This window comes from Oryctolagus cuniculus, chromosome 1 (genome assembly GCF_051225735.1).
Source record: "Oryctolagus cuniculus isolate XC-2025 breed Fujian yellow rabbit chromosome 1, ASM5122573v1, whole genome shotgun sequence".
In the NCBI taxonomy this organism is placed as follows: domain Eukaryota; kingdom Metazoa; phylum Chordata; class Mammalia; order Lagomorpha; family Leporidae; genus Oryctolagus; species Oryctolagus cuniculus.
Window position 1 is genome coordinate 33,871,528 of NC_142867.1, and position 16,128 is coordinate 33,887,655.

At 52.6% G+C, this 16,128-nt stretch overlaps 1 protein-coding gene across 1 annotated transcript; it reads right to left on the reverse strand.

Moving 5' to 3' along the window:
• Positions 1-1,505: 1,505 nt before the first annotated feature.
• Positions 1,506-15,871, reverse strand: RCN1 (reticulocalbin 1). Its single transcript, XM_008269369.5, has 6 exons — positions 15,297-15,871; positions 10,142-10,335; positions 8,783-8,961; positions 7,139-7,199; positions 4,045-4,244; positions 1,506-2,641 (listed from the first exon to the last, which is right to left on the reverse strand). The coding sequence occupies exons 1-6, from the start codon at positions 15,539-15,541 to the stop codon at positions 2,534-2,536; spliced, it is 987 nt and encodes a 328-aa protein (XP_008267591.4). The 5' UTR covers positions 15,542-15,871; the 3' UTR covers positions 1,506-2,533.
• Positions 15,872-16,128: the final 257 nt, after the last annotated feature.

Sequence of the window (16,128 nt, forward strand, 5' to 3'; positions counted from 1 at the left end):
TCAAGCTAGGAAAACCTGGCCATTTAATCACTGTGCAATCTTAGGCAAATTGCTTAAGTTTCCATATGATAGATGTTAACAGTTTGGATAATTTTTATAGAATTTGTTTTCCTATAGAATATTTCTGGGGCTGGTGTTGTGACACAGTGGGTTAAACCACTGCCTGTGACACTGGCATCCCATAATGGGGCTGGTTTGAGTCTTAGCTGCTTCACTTCTGATTCAGCTAACGTGCCTGGGAAAGCAGTGGAGGACAGCCCGAGTGCTTTGGCCCCTGCAGCCACATGGGAGAGCCAGATGGAGTTACAGTCTCCTGCCTTTGGCCTGGCCTATGCCTGGCCATTTGGGGAATAAACCAGTGATAGAAGATCCCTCTGTCTCTCTGTGTCTCTCCCTCTCTCTAACTCTGCTTATCAAATAAATACATAGATTTAAAAGAAGATTATTGCTGTTTATTAAAGCTATCAAGCCCTCAATCATTACTGACACTGAGTGTGTGCTAGACTGCACTGCTCCAGGTCCCAGCAACAACAGTGACTCAGACTGCTGCTCTCGTGTGCTTGTGTTCGAGCTCGGAGGAGATGAGCCGTGTACACAGGAGATCATGCCGAGTGCTCTAGCAGGTTGAGTGGAGGCTCCAAGACAGATGTGTCCACCCCCAAACCATGTGAATATGACCTGACAGGACGTCCTTGCAAAGGTATTTAAGGCCCTCAAGATGCGATCCTCCTAGGTTATGCAGATGGGCCCGAAATCCAAAGATAAGTTATCTAAGAAACACACTGAAAAGAGACCCAGAAAAAGGCAGGAAAGGCCACATGAAGGCCGAGACAGAGACAGGAGGGATGTAGCCAGCAGCTAGGAGCTCCTCGAGTCTCCTCGAAGAGCCTTTGGAGAGACAACTCCAGCCTGCAGCACTGAGGGTAAGTCCCCATGGCTGAACGCCACCCAGTTCACAGTAATGTAAGCATAGGAAACAGTCACAGGCACCAAGGAGAATAAAAGGGGGATGTGGTATTGGGGCCTCAGGGGAGGCCACTTTCAATAATGGGGTCCGGAAGGCCTCCCTGAGGAGGTACCCTGAGTCTCTAGAGGACGTGGATGAGGGGTGTGCTGTCTCAGAGAACAGCAAGTGCACACCATCAACCTAGGAATGACCTTGGTGTGTTCAAGGACAACAGAGTAGTTGGTGGCCCTGGGATATGGGGTGAAAGGGAGAATAGGAAGGAGCCAGTGATGGCCAGGTAGGTAGGGAAGATCCTACAGGGCCTCAGAGGCCCTGGGAAGAAGTGTTGAGTTTTCCATTTGAAATCTGTCAGAGAAACATCCTACAGTTAAAATGGCCCACAGATCCCCTAACTGCATAGAGATGGAATGATATTATGTATTTATTAAATCAGTCAGCGTGGGGCTGTAACCTTGATAATCTCACTCATGGAATCCCGTCACCCTGAATGATTCTACATGGTGTTACAACAGGATCTGAGAAGGCAGACACCACAGGACACAGTAGAAAACCCTCAAGGGGATCCTTTATTTCAATCACTTCCATTTCACGGGGTGGCATTTGAGACTGTATAACTGTTTGTGCCAGTCCAGTCATTGCTCGGTCTTGTCCTAATTCCATGGTAGAAGCCACCCCGGGGGCAGGTCCCAGAACCGTGGGTTCTCTGGATTGGATGGAGTGTGGCCAGAACTCCGCTGCCTCATTCCAGCTGGGGGTCCGTGAGGAAATGCACGGAGTTCTGCTGACTGGTCCAGAGACCAGGCCCACTGCATCTACAAACACGACAATGGTCTCTAGTACCTTTCACGTGTTTCCTGTTTCTAATTCCTCAAGTGCCTGACAGTCACCTTTTCCTGACCTCTAAAATCCCTTTCTCTTTCACATTAGCTTTCCTGATTGCTTCTTCTGGAAAAACAAACAAAACAAAGATGTGGGTTTATTGTGCACATTAGCAGGTCCATACAGAAAAACCACACAGAGGTTTTATATGCCACTTACAGTAACAGCTCAGGGTATAAAGTTAGGAAGAAGAATCTGAAATATCAGACTTGCTATGAAATAAGCTGACCTAGGATGATACCACTTCGGCACTATCAGAATTTTCCTGCACCAACTATTTAACAGGGACAAATGGAAAAAACCCTGGTAGCTAAAATACACAGATGTCACTCCAGACACTGTCCTCTCCCACCTCTCCCAATTTCCAAATAACAGGGCTGTTTCAAGTTTTGTTCCCCTTGAGTTGAAATTGCATGGAAAAAAATTTTAAATGTCATGTTGTAGCCCTGTGTCCCCACGGAGAACTGTAATTGACCGAGATTTTAATGTCTGGAGAGAAATCTTAGTAAAAGCATAGCGATGAGTGTTTTCTCATAAATGTTGAGTGAAAGACAATTTTTACCCCAATTTGAGGTATAAACTTGATTTGGGGGGGGGTACAGCTGCTTGAAATCAGACCACCGTAGCAACCGTCCCCGACCACAGAGGCGAGCCTGGGAGGCGCTCCAGGTTATGGGCAGTTGTCTGTCACAGTTCATCGTGATTTTTGGTGAGGTCTTCCCCATAATTGGTAGCTTGACTTCCAACAAACATGTTCCAGTTCTCCAGGATCTCCTCTTTCGTCAGCTTCTCGTCCTGTGGCAGAGAGGACACAGCTGTCACAGCAGCTCAGGCGGCGCCCATGTGACTTGATTGATTGGCAGCGTTGCAGATATCATAGTTTACCATTCAGAACCAGGGCAGATGTTTGGTGCTGCCTGGGTGGCCCACATCCCGTATCAGAGAGCCTGGGTTCAAGTCCTGCCTCCACTTTTGATTTCGTTTTTGCTAATGGGCATCCTGGGAGGCAGCAGGTAACACCTCAAGCCAGGGTCTCCGCCACCCAGGTAGAAGACCCACATTCAGCTCCAGACCTTTGGATTCAGTCTGACCCAGCCTCAGCTGGTGCAGGCATTTGAGGAGGGGGTCAGCAAATGGAAAATCTCTCTCTCTCTCTCTCAAATAAAATGAAAATAAATAATTTTAAAAAGCAATAATAATTCAGCAGCTGCTGGTGCCTCCTTCACCTCCCATCACTGCACTGCACAGCTCCCAGCTGGAGCAGCCTCCTGAGCTGAAGCTCCTCACGTGAGTCCCTGGTTAATTCAAAGCTCGAGATCCATTTATGTCTACAGGCCTGAAGAATTCTGCTTTCTTTTTCAAGACCTCATTCTAAAGCCTGGGAATTTGCAGCAATTAGCAAAGTGGGAAGAGGAAGGACTCTTTTTCTAACTCATTTATTTATTTGGATATTTATCAATAGATACTGACATTATTAGGCATTGGAGCCAGAAGTGTGAGCTTGTCTGAGGATTTCTCGATTTTAATGGGATGGGCCTCCTCGTGGCTGGCACATCACGTGTGTTTGATAAATATTTGGTGCCCAGGGCAGTAACTGTTGTGCAGCAGGTTAAGCTGCCCCTTGAGATACCATCTTGGAGTGCCTGGGATCAAGTTCCACCTCCACTCTGAAGCAGCTTCCTGCTAATGCATGCCCTGGAAGGCAGCAGATGACGTCTCAAGTACTTGGATTCCTGCCACCCATGTGGGAGACTCAGAAGCAGCTCCCAACTATGTCTGGCCTGGCCCTAACTATTGCCAGCATTTGAGGAGTGAACCAGTGGATGGAAGATCTCTCTCACTTTCTGTCACTCTCTCTGCACTTTTGGGGACTAAACAATTAGATGAATAAGCCCATCTTAGGCAAGGTTGGGTATACTCCTTAAATCCATGTCCTGCCCACATTAACAAAGTTATTGGTTCTGTGGCCTAGCTGTGGCCCACAGCTGACTATCCAGGAAAGTCTGGGCCGAGGGAACTCCCCGTGGGTTATCACAGCCCTGGCTCAGATTTCCAGGTCTCTACCGCAGGGCAACAATGAAAAGTCAACAAGGACACAGCCACAAGGGCCATGCTATTGCCAAAGCAGCAAATAAAACTAATCTTATGTAAATAGTGCTCTTTCAATCAATCAGTGCGTGCAGCGGCACGGGAGGTACCTTGTTCTTGTCTGACTCGTACACCAGGTGCCTGGCCTCGGCCTGTGCGTGGTCGTAGTCTTGAGGGAGGATCCAGTGGCGGATCTCATCTTTGTCCAGCTTCCCATCCTTGTTCAGGTCCCGGAATTCATCAAACTGCTCCCGTTCTGACAAAACCCAGTCTGGCTCCGGGCCATTCTCCTCGTGGGAAAACATGTCCGCTGGAAGGGAAGTTTGCTTTCAGTTACAAAGACAAGGGGGAGGTAGAAGCCAAAAAAAAAAAAAAAAAAAAACAACCGAAAAACAAAAGCTGACTTTCTGCATTTCTTAAAGGTGAGAGCAGTCAAGAGACCTAACTCCACGCACTGGTGGCCAGCTTACTGGGGATAATAAAGGCACAACGTATCCACTGGGAAGGCCCATGATAGAACAGAAAAGACACGACCTTCAGAGCCAGAAGACCAATCCTGGCTTTTGACTTACTCCAGTGACTGAGATCAAGCTACTTGGTTCAGTGACTGAACCTTAACTTTCCTGGTCTATACCAAGGAGAAAATAATTTACAGATCACAGGTCATCATGAGGCTCAAACAGACCACTGAGACAAAAAGTAGCACTATCTAGGTAAACACGAACAGTTCACAATACAGAGCACTTTCCGTGGACCAGATATGCTGGAACATGCTTTAGATACATTTTTTCCAGCTGGCTTTATGAAGCAGGTGCCGTTGCTGTTACCATTTTTCAGATGAAGTTCTGACGCGTGGCTTTACCACGTGATCCGTGCCTAGTGTAAGCTCCAGCTGCATGGGAACACAGCCGTTCTGCTTGCAACCCACGTGCTCCTAACTAGCGTGTTTACTGCCACCGTTGTTTCTATCCTGGCATTTTACTTCATCCTTAACAGTTCTATAAGACAGATCATTGTCACGCTTTACAAAACGGCAGGGAAAGGAAAAGGAAGGAGACATCTATGCATTGCTCACCCTGGCACGAGGTCTTGTTGGAAAGAAAAGCCCTCTGGGTAATTTCTTTCTAATGGAAGCACAATTTAGTCAAGCAGTTTGAAAAGTGAAGAAAAAAAAAACTTTATGTAACAAGGTTTCAATTTAGAAATAAACTCCTTATAATGAAGTGTCAATATAGAAAAAAATTCTTTATGAGAAAATCTCATATGAGCTTGTCATATACTATCTGAAAATCCAACTGTGAATCATTTTCTTTAAAAATAGCAACTTGACTGGATGTAAATATCTCTCTTTTGAAGTCCTGTCAAATATAGACGTAGAAAACTACATATATTAAAATGAAGCAACATACACATTTGGAAAAAAAGCTTCAATATGGGAAAAACTTTGTGCTAAACTTTCAGTACAGAAAAACAGAAAAGAAGCATCAGGTGGCACAGGGAACAGGTAGTAATGAAGGAAAAGTAGACGTAAGACCCTTGCCTACGAGGCAGACTCACGCCCGACATTTGCCCATTGTGTAGGAGAGAGAACTGTCACATACATTTTGAGCTTCATCTAAGTGTTTCCATTTTGCAGATAAGGAAAACTGAGGTCACACAGCTGTTAAGTGAAGAAGCCAGGGCTTCTAATTCCAGTGCCCTTCCCTCTACACCACACGACCACCATCCCTGCCTGGAAAGAGGGCGCCCCTGAAATCCTGAAATGAAGTCCCCTGCTGGACAAGTCAATGTATCTGGTCCCTGTGATGACAAGTTACTCAGAATTCAGTTTTCAAGCCCCGTGGCCTCCCTCCCTCCGTGCCCAGTGTTGAAGAATGGAGTATTTCTTTCAGGCAGAGCCACTCAAAGACTTTTGTGCCTGGCTGTGCACCATTTCAATGCAGAGTTCAGGAGGGCTGGGAAGAGGACACACTTTTAATCAAAAGCGCCACATTGTTTGTTTTAATCCATCAGCCTTTTCTGTCAGTCTAATTCCATCACCACTGTGGCCGCAGCAAGAACACCGGCAAGAGGAGGCTCCGGTGCTCGCGCTGACGACACAGCTGTCAGCATCTGCTGTTCTACAAAGGTGGGGCCATCAAGATCACTTTAATTACTGTGGCGAGAGCTACCTGTCTGTTACCAACGACAGGGGACAGGGTTCAGTTCTCCCCATCGCAAGACCGGAAGCAACTCTGCCCATCATCACCGAAGGCACCTGTTCTTAGGTATGGAGTGGCAAAATAACACAGCCACGGAACCAGAGCCGAAGGGCAGCCTGCGTGCTGGGCGTACATATGAAGACAATCAGCTGCTTCTTGGAGGTGTGTGCAAGTGAGCTACACAAGTCCCGTCCCTCTTGCACAGGTCAACACCTAAACCCAGTGGTTCTCTAGCTCTTAACTAACAGGAATAGGAAAAGCAGAGCTGGTGAGAGAAGGCAGCCTGCAAAGGGAGCTGTGTGCTGCAGCAGTGGGTGGGGGTCAAGGGAGAATGTCCTTGTTGCCCACTCCAGTCCTGCACGCCTGGGGCTCTGGGGCTACTGGGAAGCGCTCTAACCTGCGAACCTGGCTCCTGAGCCAAGTCTCCGTCAGCCAGTGCTCAGTTACCTGAAGACAGCTGCTCAACGTTGCTTTACGTGGAGCTCACAACAAAATGCTAGGTCCAGTCCCTGCCCCCGCAGAGGCACACGCCGGCAGTGTTGTTGGAAACGGACTGACAGAGGGATGTCTTTCTGCTGAGAGCTAGAGTGTACACGCAGCGACGTGGATCACAGCTGCGCTGACACAGCCTCTGGGCTCCGGTGACCCATGGTTCGATTTGGAAGTCTTCCCCCACCCTGTCTGCTCTAGCTTCAAGCAACTTTGTGGGCCCTCCAATTCTAATCTGCAAAGGTAAACCGAGGCAGCGTGCTGAAGGCCTCCTCTCTCGGCCAAGGGGCCAACTCTTGGTCAGTCTAGCGGGAGGCGGGGCCAGCCTCTTCATCTCTTCGTCAGTGAACGAGGTTGAATAAGGCCTCCCTGAGCTGGTGTGTCCAATTGGGCTGGAAGGCCCTGCAGACTCGCACCTGTTGCTCAGAGACATCTAGGGAAAGCAGCCAGACCCGGGGGTGGGGGAATGTCGCCCAGTCAGGGCAGCTGAGCAGGACTCCAGGCCAGCACTCACCAATATACTCATCCTGATCCACAAAGCCATCCCCATTCTTGTCGATGTCCTCCAGAGTTTCCTAGGAAGCAAAGGGAAAACAGAATGCAAGGTGGCCATGTGTGCTAAGTGAAGCCGCGAGTTCTATTGTCCTGCTTTGCCCGGCGTTCATGGGTGAATGCCTGCTGACCCCTGGTTCACCGCCTTGCCTTCCTGGGCATCAGCTGCTAGCCTGCAAAAGCACAAGCAGTGGCTTCTGTCCCTACTCCCCCATCCCACACTCCCAGGGGCAGAACACTCTCTCCGCAGGAACGTGTACCTGCAAAGCCTGGGGTGCTCTGGTCGCATCAGGAAGTCCTGCCAAGTCAACCATCTCCACCACCCACCCTGGCGGGACCTGCCAGGAACCCAGCGTGAAAACTACAGGGTTAGCTGATCACAAACATGACCCTGGTGCTAACTGGACCATGAACTCTGCGTTGGTGTCAGAGAAACAGAAAACAGTAGACAACTGACAAACAGAAGCCTGACTGGCTTTTGAATGTATTATACTCTATTTTCCGTCTGACTCCTTAATCAGGTGTTTATTTTGTAACCAGGGTCAGTAACTCAGTGAGTTTTCTGTCTGTTGAACCTGAAGCCACTCAATGCCTGTGGCTAACTCCCCACCTTTGTTCCCATCTGGCTACTCAGCTATTACAGGGTAGAGGTTAGGGAGTACAGAGAAATGATCCCTGGTGCCACTGCCCAGTCCTGAGGGCCACGGTGGTCATGGAGATGAGGCCTGATGCAAAAGCTGGACCCATCCACCCGGCAGCTGGGCACCTGCAATAACCCAGGGCAGATTAGAAACCAAAGCTTCAGCCACCTGTTTCCCAGCGTTGGGACAGGTGGAACTGGCTCAGGACACCTACCCAGGGCACAGGTGATCGCATGTATTTGATTGTCCTGGACAATGAAGACACCTGGGACACAGCGAGAGACCCCAGAGAGCAGCTACACTGGGCCTCTGCAGGCACAGTGCACCCTCCCAGCCGAGGGTCTGATCCACTCAGCCTCCTCCCGGTCCCAGGGCCCCAGGGCAGCATCCTGCCTAGCCACACTTTTTACTTTACATTTCCAATGGTTTTAACAGTCCAGTGCATTCCATTTCAGAGTCTTTCCCAACTCCTTTAAAGCAGAAAACCACGGCAGGGAAGAGCTACTGCTCACTACACTCATTGGTTCTTTCTGGGGACATATCTGAGCTCCATTTCCCAGCCTTCTCGGACCCAGGCAGGGCCAGATGAACTGTAAGTTGAAGGGGGTGTGCCATTCTGCGGCTGGAACAGTGAAGACGCACTGCACCTTCCCTCTGCTCCTCTGCTCTCCTTTGTCCACCAGCTCGCTGTTGCCAGGAGGAGCCCGAAGCCACAAGGTGGAAGTGGCCTGGGTGATCGGCCCAGACAATCTGCCTGGCTCAGACCATCTGTCCCGGACTTTAGATAAGCAAGAAACAAGCTTCCGTTGTGCTGCACAGCACTACCGGGGCTGGCTGTCCCAGCAGCCTGCCCACCGCCTGCCCTGGCTGCCGTCCTGGGTGGACAGGAACTCCGGTGAAGCCCACTTCAGGGTCCTCCAGCTGTCCCCCTGGTCTTCCCAGCCCAGGCTTATCGCTGATCTTACCAGCACCACAATTTCCTTCATATGCTCAAACTCCTCGGGGTGCAGAAAGGCCGTGAACTCCTCCCGAGTGGCTGTCAGGTCCGCGTCGAGGTCTGCAGCCTTGAACCTTCTCTCGTCCCGGGGCAGCATCTTTTTAAAGGTGTGATGATCTGAAGTGTCGGAAAACTCTGCAGGGTTCCCTGCAGGACGGACACAGAAAGGTTGCAACTGTGCCGTGATGGAAGACGTCCCCTTCCAGATCACTCATCCTTCATGCCCCAGTGGGCCAACTTCTTCAAAACCTTTAAACTGAGGATGTCTCTAGTGTCTGTCCCTCCAAGCCACCCCATGATCTAGGCCCTACTGGCTTATCAGAAGCATTACAGCCAATGGCTAAGATCGCAAACCAATGCCCTACTTCTTTGCTGCACTCTGCTTTCATCCTTGATCTGTATCCAGAAGCTTCTACGACCAACAACATCTTGTCTAAGTGCCCCTGTCTGGCTTTCAGGACCCCCTGCATTTGGCTGTGTAAGCACCTTCACTTCCCATGGCCTCTACCACCCTAGGACTTTGCATAACATCCTCCACCCAGTCCCCTTAATCTAGTCTGCCTCGTATCCAGGCCCTGCCCATTACTGAGTGCACTGCTGCACCTCTGCCCCTCGAGCTGGCCCACTTTCTCCACAGGCAAGTCAGTATTTCTCCAAATAGAAGTCTGTTCTTCAAGTCCAGCTCCCAAATCACCCTCTACAGGAAGCTTTCCCTGACTGTTCCAGCCCACTCGATCCTTGCTGTCTGAAATTCAGCAGCTTATTCTTCCCTTCTGCTTTCCTCTGTGTGTGCCTCTGAGATAAGTTCAAGTATATCAGCAACCTAAGAGATTTTTTTTTTTAAATGAGAGGCAGAGACAGAGAAAACTCCCATTTTGCTGGTTTACTCTCTAAACGCTTACAATGGCCAGGATCCAGGGACTCAATCCAGATCTCCCACATGGATGGCAAAAATCCAATTACCTGAGCCATCACCACAGCCTCCCAGGGTCAAAATGAGCAGGAAGCTGGAACCAGGACCTGGAGCCAAGTATCAAACCCAGGGGATCCAAGGAGACGTGGCTGTCCTGATTGGCGACTTAGCTGACAGACTAAATGACTGCCCTGGGACATTTTTAGTTCCTCACACCCCCTTCTCCTACTATATGAGAAGCAACTCAGTGCATTCTTAGTAAGCAGAGGGAGATGTTACACAAGCAGCTTCTACTTAGGAGGTTGTGACATCTCCCCAGAGTGGGGTGAACACGATGAGCGATGAGCGTAACAAGTCTGCGAGAAGCCTGTGCCCGGGGCCCCAGCCATGACTCACTCCTGTAGCACCTCTTACCTAGGTAGTAACCATAAGTGGCTTGTTTGTATTCTTCCCAGGAAATTTTATCGTCCTTGTCCCTGTCATAATCCTTCCAGACTTTAGCAACATTATCATAAATGTATCTTTTCTGCACCCGTTTGATCCACACTTTCAGCTCCTCGGTGGTGACAAAGCCATCCCCGTCACTGTCGATTCGATCGACAATCTTCCTGTAGCAAGAAAACACATAAAAATTCCACGAGGCCACTGTTATCAAGGTTTGGGTGACCTTGGGCCAGCAAAAGGTAAACTGCACAATCTAAAATGCAGAAAGAACTAAAACAGAGTCAATGATGCTACGGTGCTGGAAAGGGTCTGAGAGGTGACCCTTTCTAACTTGGTGTGCTGCCCCCACCCTCCACCCCACGCCAATGGCAGGCACTGCTTAATGGATGACAGCCCTCTGTCCAGATAATCCTAGACGGCACCTCAGGACTCTCAGTCCAGCGCCCTTGAGGTGTCTGTCCACTTGCAAATGATCAGAGCTGATCTGGAAGATGAAACCCATTGGTCTCCCCGATGTAGTCCAACTCCCTTGTTTTAGAGTATGGGAAACTGAGGCCCAGAGAGAAGTGGAATGACTTTTCCAAGATCACACAGCTGGTGCTTTGTACAATGGGGGTTACAACCCAGGTTTTCTGGCTCCAAGGCCCAATCCAAAAAAATGGAAAATTCTATGTAGACCTAAAAGTAAGTTCTGTTAAGAAACAAAACGAAACAAACAAAAAAAAAGCCCACCACCTTGAACTTGGAGACCTGAAACTTAAAGCCAAAGGAGAGCAGATCTTGCTGGAGAGAGCATAAAATGTCAGGGATGGACATCACGGAACCTAGCCAGGAAACCTGACCAACCGAGCAGCCTGACTACCCGCCCCCTCCGGGTTCCCAGTACAGGGCGAAGACCCCGTGCCCACTGGGGTCTCCAGCTCCACAGCTGGCCAGTGGTTTCCCGCCAGGCTCCACTGGAGTACAGTACACTAAGTGCTAGTCCACCACAAACTTGAGCGTGGGAACTCACCACTGACCATCTCTGGGCCAGAAGGTCCCAAGTTAGGGCCAGCAGCTCAATGACACCACAAGCTAGTTCTATTGTTTACTAAGTCTCATACAGGCTATTTGTGCATTTGTTTCTCTGTTTGGGGCTGGTGTTCTAGCAACTTCAGGGATAAAACCTTCTTGTCAACAGACTTTCTAATTGGCAGTTAATCTTCGATTAATTAAGAAGGGAAACAAAGTCAGTTTGAGAATTGGGTGGACAAAACTTCCTATATCCTGTTGCCAGGGAAGGAGAGGACAGGAGGAGACTGAACAATGATCCCCAGCTCCATCGGAGACCAAGCTCCTCTCTGCCAGGGACGTGGAACCATTTCTAACAATCTGAAAATAGCCCTGCCCCTTGGCAACTGTCACAGATCTCAAGGCTAATGACTCAACTTCAAGTGCCCTTTTTTTTATTTTTTATTTTTTGACAGGCAGAGTTAGACAGTGAGAGAGTGAGAGAGAGAGGGAGAGGGAGAGAGAGAGAGAGAGAAAGGTCTTCCTTCCGTTGGTTCACCCCCAAGTGGCCACCACGGCCAGCACTGCGCCACTCCGAAGCCAGGAGCCAGGTACTTCCTCCTGGTCTCCCATGGGGTGCAGGGCCCAAGCACTAGGGCCATCCTCCACTGCACTCCCTGGCCACAGCAGAGAGCTGGCCTGGAAGAGGAGCAACTGGGACAGAATCCAGCGCCTCAACCGGGACTAGAACCCGGGGTGCCAGCGCCACAGGCGGAGGATTAGCCTAGTGAGCCACTGCGCGGGCCAAGTGCCCTTTTTTTTTTTTAAAACTTCATTCCAGGAAATCTCAGCCCCACACAGCAGAATTCTCTCAACCTTGTGTAGAACTGAGCTCACCAAGTGCTGCTCCAGTCCCGGGGACTCCATGATCACCCAAAGCCAGCGGAGGACCAGGCAAAGATTCAGCAGCATCGGACAGTGCATCTCTCCTTCAAGGTAGGGAGACCATCTAACGCATGCCCCCTCCCCCCAGATCCAGGATGTAATGCAACCTGACCCACAGTAGGAGTTCAACAGATAAATTTCTTGAAAGAGTAAACAAATCTTAGCTTCTCTCTTTACACGTCTCCAGAGTGAGATGTCAGGAGAGGTAGCTGTGATGTGGCTAAAGCTGAATGGTTTAATCAGAGAACCTGGATCCCTATCCTGGCTGGGGTCTTCCACCACCTGTGTGATCTTGGGCCAAGGGCAGGACTCTCTGAGGCTCGATTTCCCTATACACTGGACCACCTTCTTCACAAGGAATATACTGTGAGCGGCAAAAAAAAAAACAAAAAAAAAAAAAACAAAACCAACAGAGCCGGCGCCGCGGCTCACTAGGCTAATCCTCCGCCTAGCGGCGCCGGCACACCGGGTTCTAGTCCCGGTCGGGGCGCCGGATTCTGTCCCGGTTGCCCCTCTTCCAGGCCAGCTCTCTGCTGTGGCCAGGGAGTGCAGTGGAGGATGGCCCAGGTGCTTGGGCCCTGCACCCCATGGGAGACCAGGAAAAGCACCTGGCTCCTGGCTCCTGCCATCGGATCAGCGCGGTGCGCCGGCCGCAGCGCGCCGGCCGCGGCGGCCATTGGAGGGTGAACCAACGGCAAAGGAAGACCTTTCTCTCTGTCTCTCTCTCTCTCACTATCCACTCTGCCTGTCAAAAATAATAAAAAAAAAAAAAAAAAAAAAAAAAAAAAAAAACAAACAACAGAGCGTGGCTTTCCTCACAAAAGACAAGGATCTCAGTTGGGGTGGGTGGAGAACTCAACAAACTCTCAGCAGGGAACAGACATGAGCAAGGCCTGCAGGCAGGGCCTATGGCAACTCCCAGAAGCCCTGGCCGCGATGCCCAGGTCTGGTGCAGACCATGTCCGCCTGCTGGGGGCCACAGGCTCGGGAGGAACCAGGAATCGGGGTCTGCACTGAACTCTCTCAAATTGTAAAAGTCAGCAAGTAATGTACATCTTCTTTTAAGACTGTGGCATATCCGTGCCTGCATGCAGCCTCTTTGCAAGCCTCTGGCCTGGGTGTCCCTTGGAGCCTGCGAGCTGTCACATCTTCAGAACTGAGGGCCAGGGGGTGGTGACAAAGTTGCCCAGATCCAACCATGCTCTTCCCTCGGCAGCCCAGGCTGGGAGGGAACTATTGAAACAGAAGCTAAGGACAGAGGTGGCTTCTCACACTCAGCCCCACCCCAGCACTAGGCCAGGTTTACCTTACACAGGAACGGGGCATCTACTTCCCACCTGGTGGCTCAGGCCAAAGACCCGACCCGGATGTCACCCTTGACTCCTCCCTCCCTCCCCTCCCCAACCCTTAGTTAAAGTCCAAAGCTGCCAGTCTGCCTCCTACTTGTATCTGGATTCACCAGGCCATGCCCAGCTCAGGCATTCATCACGCCCCACCCCGCGCCCCTGGTCTGCCCACCTGGCCTCAGTTACATCTTCACCCCATGGCCAGCGGGGTCACGGCACTGCAGCTGCATACAGGGGGGCGTCTCATCCTGTCCTCCCCTCCCTCCTCTTCCCTGCCCCTTTACAGACTCAGTTCTTCTCACGCCCCAGAACAGGGCTCAACACTCTTCCAAGTGAGCTCTTCTTTCTCCAACAGTGTCTTCCCCTGTGGGACCTCCCACAAGCTCTGAATCATCCCACAAGCTCTGATGAGGTGCTGGCCCCAGCCCCCCAGCCCCCCAGCCCACGCCTCCCTCCCACCTGGAGCCTTCGGGGCTCCTCCGGATGCGTGCGCTGTGGTTTTTCCATTCCACCATCGCATGGCACCTGGCACACAGTAGCCATTGAAGTATTGTTGCCTAAATGAATGAACGGGGTCCTGTACATACAAGGGTCAAACCTAGACCGACTCCACTGGCTCACGGGAGATGCTGAACTGTAAGCTGTGAGGTTGAAAAAAACGAGTTCCCAACTTCGGATCCCAGAACCTGTCCCCCTGCTCCTCTCCAGTGACAGTGCCTAATGGCTGTCATCCACAGAGGGCCCCAGAAGAAATCAGTCACCAAGTGCCTCAAAACAATAGGAGATGGTGCACTTATCAATGGCCCCCATTGTGGAGGCCCCTAAGGAGAAGAGAAAGTATTTCTCTACAAAAGAAAAGGTAATTGTTTGAAGGTGACTTTGAAGTTCAGAGATCTTTTTTTATCAGAGCAGGCAGCTGGTACACCTTCACAATAGGTGTAATTCATCCTCAGAGCCTAACTGAGCCCACTGGCCTCTGGTAGCCCCTGGCCGGCACAGGGATGGCTGTGTTCTCTTCTGTGTGGCAGAACATGAAGAGCCTCCACTCCCACCACACACACCCCCAAACCGGCTGGGTGCCTCCCCAGCCCTGCCTCTACCTGGGACCAAGCTGGCAGCGGATCCCGCTGTGGCAGGATTTCCAGGTAACTCTGCCCAATGCCCAGGTGTCTCCTGGAGGGGCTGGAGAGGCTGTCCCCGGGGTGCATCAGGTTGGGCCCCAGAGTCACAAGCCGACACCGCTACCGCCAGCCTCCTGCTTTCTGCCAGGGAACTGAGTGGCTCTGTGGACGCCGCTGGGACGGACGCTAAGGGACCAGTTTCCATTTCTGCCCCACCCCCCACGCCCATCTGCTACCCCTGACCACCTTTCGCTTCTTGTCAACCGGATTTTAATGTCTTGACGGCAGATGTACCGGGTAAAAGGCGGGCACATCCCGGCCCCGGCCTCCACGGGAGGCCCGCAGCCGTCATCATTCCCCCACTCATATCCACCCCGCCCCCCATCCCTTCCTAGAGATGATCACAGCCCCTCTTTCCGGGAACCCGGAGCTTGGGGGGAACAGCGGGGCTACAGCCAAGTCACTAAGGGCCCCCGTGAACAAACCCTTCTTTTGTACTCGCTCTCCCGTTCCTTCTGATGCAACCAGGGGAGGGGGCGGGCCCTGGCCGTCCTGGCTCCCGCGCCGCTGCCACGTTCCCTTCTCCCCGCGGGAAGCCTCCAGCCGGGGCGTGGCAGCGACCTCCATGCGGGGCTCCCAGGGGCCCCGCCGCCCGGCCCCGCAGGCCCCCGCACGCGATCTCGCTTTCGCTTTGCCGTGCGCTGCCCCGGGCCGCGGCCTCACCCCAGCCTCTCCTTGCTCTCGTCCGGCGTGAGCTGATCGAAGGTTTTGGAATCCTCCTTGCCCAGGAAGGCCTCGTGGTCGTACTGGAAGCTCTGGTTGTCCTCGGGCGGCCGCTCGCCCAGCTCCGAGTCGGGCCGCACCACGCGCTCCTTGCGCACCGTGGGCTTGGCCCGCAGCGTCCGCGGCGCCAGCGCCAGCGCCAGCAGCAGCCCCAGGGCGAGCCCCAGGCGGCGGCCGCGCGCCATGGTCCCGTGGAGAGGGCGGCCGCGAGCCACGCTGGAGCGAGCGGCGAGAGCGGCGGCTCGGGAGTGGGGGCCCGAGCGCGGCGGCGGCGGTGGCGGCGGCGGGGCTGGGGCCGGCGCGGGCAGGGGGCGGGCCGGCGCCTCGGCAGTGCCCGCCCCGGGCCCCTGCGGAGGGGCGCGCCCGGGCCGGGGCAGGGACACGGAGGGCGGCCCCGCTCACGCGCCCATTGGCCGCGGCGAGGCCGGGGGAGCCCGGGGGAGGCCGGGCCTCGGAGCCACGTCGCCGGCGCGGGTGGTGGGCGCCGGGCTCGGGTTGCGCCTCGGCCCCTCCCCGCAGTCTCGTGGAGAGGGGCGGGCCCAGGCGGACGGGGCTGGGGACTGGAGGGCTCGTGGGAAGACGGGGAAGAAGTTCTTTATCAAGCAACAGATGTTCGGGGCACCGTTGCCCCTCGTCGTCCGGTTTCGGGGAACGCGAAGGAAGGTGGCGCTGCCCCCTTCAACCTCAAGCGCAGCCCCCAGACCCGGCCCCACGTGTCCTGAAGCTCACGGCCGTCCCCCTCTAGCAAAATTTGGAGACTGTTTGCAGACCG